General features: G+C 37.2%; 1 protein-coding gene across 1 annotated transcript in view; it reads right to left on the reverse strand.

The window, feature by feature from the left end:
- Positions 1 to 224: 224 nt before the first annotated feature.
- LOC108579755 overlaps positions 225 to 3,020 on the reverse strand; it is a gene marked incomplete at its 5' end in the record, with an annotated part of 6,407 nt that continues 3,611 nt past the window's right edge. Inside the window, one exon of the mRNA XM_017943363.1 lies at positions 225 to 566. Within this exon, the coding sequence (XP_017798852.1) occupies positions 225 to 566 (342 nt within the window). The remainder of the gene's footprint in view (positions 567 to 3,020) is intronic.

Below are 3,020 nucleotides of genomic sequence, written 5' to 3' on the forward strand. Positions count from 1 at the left end.
GCGGTACTTTTCAACACCTGACAACACCTGTGTCACCTGCGTGAGCAAAGAAATTCAGAATGGCAGTGAACGATGGAAATATTCGATCCTACCGTCAATCTGGGATCTAAATGTAAAAATCGGGTAATCGTGTTTTGCAATAATTTGTCGACATTTAAAAAGCGATATTTTCTTCCTCGGACGAAACGACTCGAACGATCGAAATTTTGGCCGATTCTCGACGATTAGACATGCAGAAGTGCTAAGTTATCGCGGTTCAACGATCGCACGATCACCGATAGGCTGTAGATCGCGATCGAGAGCAGCGGATCGTTGATAGAGCTGCCAGATCTAGGCGGTTCCTGGGCTAGTCTCTGATTGCTGGCGGCTAACGTTGCGGTCTCCGTTCTTTCCAGAGTTCTCACTCCGATTATTCCCGGCAACGTCGATTGGCATTTCAAAGTTAGGGTTCCTCCGGGGAAATGATGTCGTTCGAGGCGCAGAGTCACGCTGAGACGCGTTGATTCCACGATGTTGTCTTCCGTGAATATTCCGCTGGATAATTCTTTGGCCAACGCTTTGTTCACCTGTTGAGGGACAGAGCACATTGCTGCTTATATTTTGCGGTAAACTTTCATATGAGATTGAATGATCATCGTGGATAATATTGGGTGTACAAACAGGTGATCTACGATTTTCCATTGAATTTATTGGTTATTTTTATTGCAACTTGTAGTATTTTATATCGAACGGCGAATTTAAGTTTGACTGAAGATATTATTTGTACACCTGTTTCGTTTTATTTTGAACATCTTGGAGACATTTAGACGTGAAAATAGATTTTAAAGTAATTCGTGATTCTTGAGCAAAGAAATGGTTAAACGATGATTAAAGTTAGTAGACTGTTAATGCGCTATTCATATCTGAAAATATAATAGCAAATGTAAATTTTGTTAAACTTCTTCTTTATAGTAACTATACAAAAAAAGTGTGGTAAAATTTCCATTTGACATTACATTTTACGTTACGAATACTGTACCTACAAATAATTACTATAGAGAAATTATACAGTATTCTTACTATAACTACTGTAAAGCAATTACGCAGTAATTATGCTATAAAGAAATTGTGGTATAATTTTCATTTGATGCTACCTTTTCAATTACGAATAGTGCCCTAATAATTACTATAAAGAAAATGGAAATGACAAAAACAAGTGCAGTGAAATTTCCATTTGATGTTACACTTTCAGTTGCGAATAGTGCACTAATAATCTACTAACTTCAACTCAATTTGCTACTCAACAATTTACGTGATCAATTAATCTCTACCAATTCAGTTCACTCTGAACTTAAACTGTTTCAAAAGTTCTACCATCTAAAAGCACATGTCGCCGGTTGGCATTGATAGTGACATAACACAAAAAATGTCAATTTTGATTTTTTGCACAGATAGATTCTACAGGTACACTATTTTTATCGTCTAAAACGGTACATTTCTGACCTCATTAGTTTCGTACCGGAGAGGAGATCAGATTATACTATCGGAATTCAACTATCAGTCAAATGCCAATTTTAACACTTTGAATGCCGTGGGGGTGATCGGTGACCGGCGGTCTCAAAATTAGGAAAAGCATTTAATTTAAATAAATGGTAGTATTTGTAAAATTTTCACGTAATGCATCACACAGCATATTTAAACAGCTTTATTTCTAACTATTGACATATTATTTATGCATATTACAATGTGTTGTATTAGAATGAAAAATTCTTTTTGGCACCGTGGACAAGTTACGTAGAACTGGTCCGACATTCAACGTGTTAAACTGCTTCTCCTGTAAAATGAACATTGTTCGAGTTATATCGCTATCAGTGTGAAATCTAACAAGTGACAATAATTAACATACATTTACCCGTTAACAATTTACCATTTTATCAACGTGCTTCTGAAAATCCAAAAGCATTGTCTGAACGCTGCTTTATCAAACTACCATAAATCAGCAGAGAGGCATTAATATCCATTACGCTGGCTGAAAGGATGTTGCGTTGGTCGAGACACCAGGAAGTATTTAAGGTAAAGTTAGCAAGCTCGACTCGAGCTAAATTTCATACGTCGCCTCTTCCTTCTGTTATTTTTGAGAACGAAACAGGGGCTAAATATGCAGTAAGTAACTTTAAGAGTATCCTCGAGTCTAAAACCGCGGGTTTTAATTTCTGCTCCGCGCCCCCCTCCTCGAAGAAGTTCTTGAAGGGGCCTGAATACAGGGCACAGTTGGGGAAACACTAAACGAGCACCTTTCAAGCGGCTCCCCTAATTTTATATCCGTGGGCAGCGGCGAATTTGCAATTCAGAAGCATCGCGTGCTTTCTTAATTTCCACAATTCCTCCAGCCTCCGCTGAACCCTGCACGTTGCTTCGCGTTGCTGCGTTTACGACACGTCAATTTTGAGAAACCGCCCCAAAGGGAGCGAAATTTCCCAACCGTAATTAGAAGCTAGCCTTCCCTTAAGCTTGATCAGGCTACTGATCTCTGAAGAATAATTCGGTAGTGACCGTGTTTGCCGAGAAGTTTCAAGCCTGCCACGGTTTTCTTCTAGTTTTTAAAGGGAAGAAATTTCCAAGTTTAAAGGAGACCGAAGTTTTAGGAATTTTTGAAAGCAGGGCAAGTCTCTTATATTTTCTTCTCAATTTGAAAAAAGTAGATGAACTTTCGACGTAATTTACAAAAATGTGAAATGTATGCAGCTTTTTAACAAGAGCTGCTATTTATTGGGTCAGTATTTTAAAAAGTTTTTAATCAGGATTTTAAATAAAACATCAGTACGTAATATAAATGGCCGGTGTTACATCGATTAAATGCAAAAACTGTCGGTATTTTCATTAAAATATTCGTAAATATAATCATTTGTCAGTATTTTTAATACATGGTCGGTGCGTGTAATAAAATGTCCTAACCTATCCAAAAATTTAAATTTTATTTACCGAAAAACAAATTAATACCGACCAAATAAACAAAATTCAACTGTCAAAATGCGATTTAA

The sequence above is a fragment of the Habropoda laboriosa genome, unplaced genomic scaffold (assembly GCF_001263275.1).
Source record: "Habropoda laboriosa isolate 0110345459 unplaced genomic scaffold, ASM126327v1 scaffold72, whole genome shotgun sequence".
NCBI classification, from domain to species: domain Eukaryota; kingdom Metazoa; phylum Arthropoda; class Insecta; order Hymenoptera; family Apidae; genus Habropoda; species Habropoda laboriosa.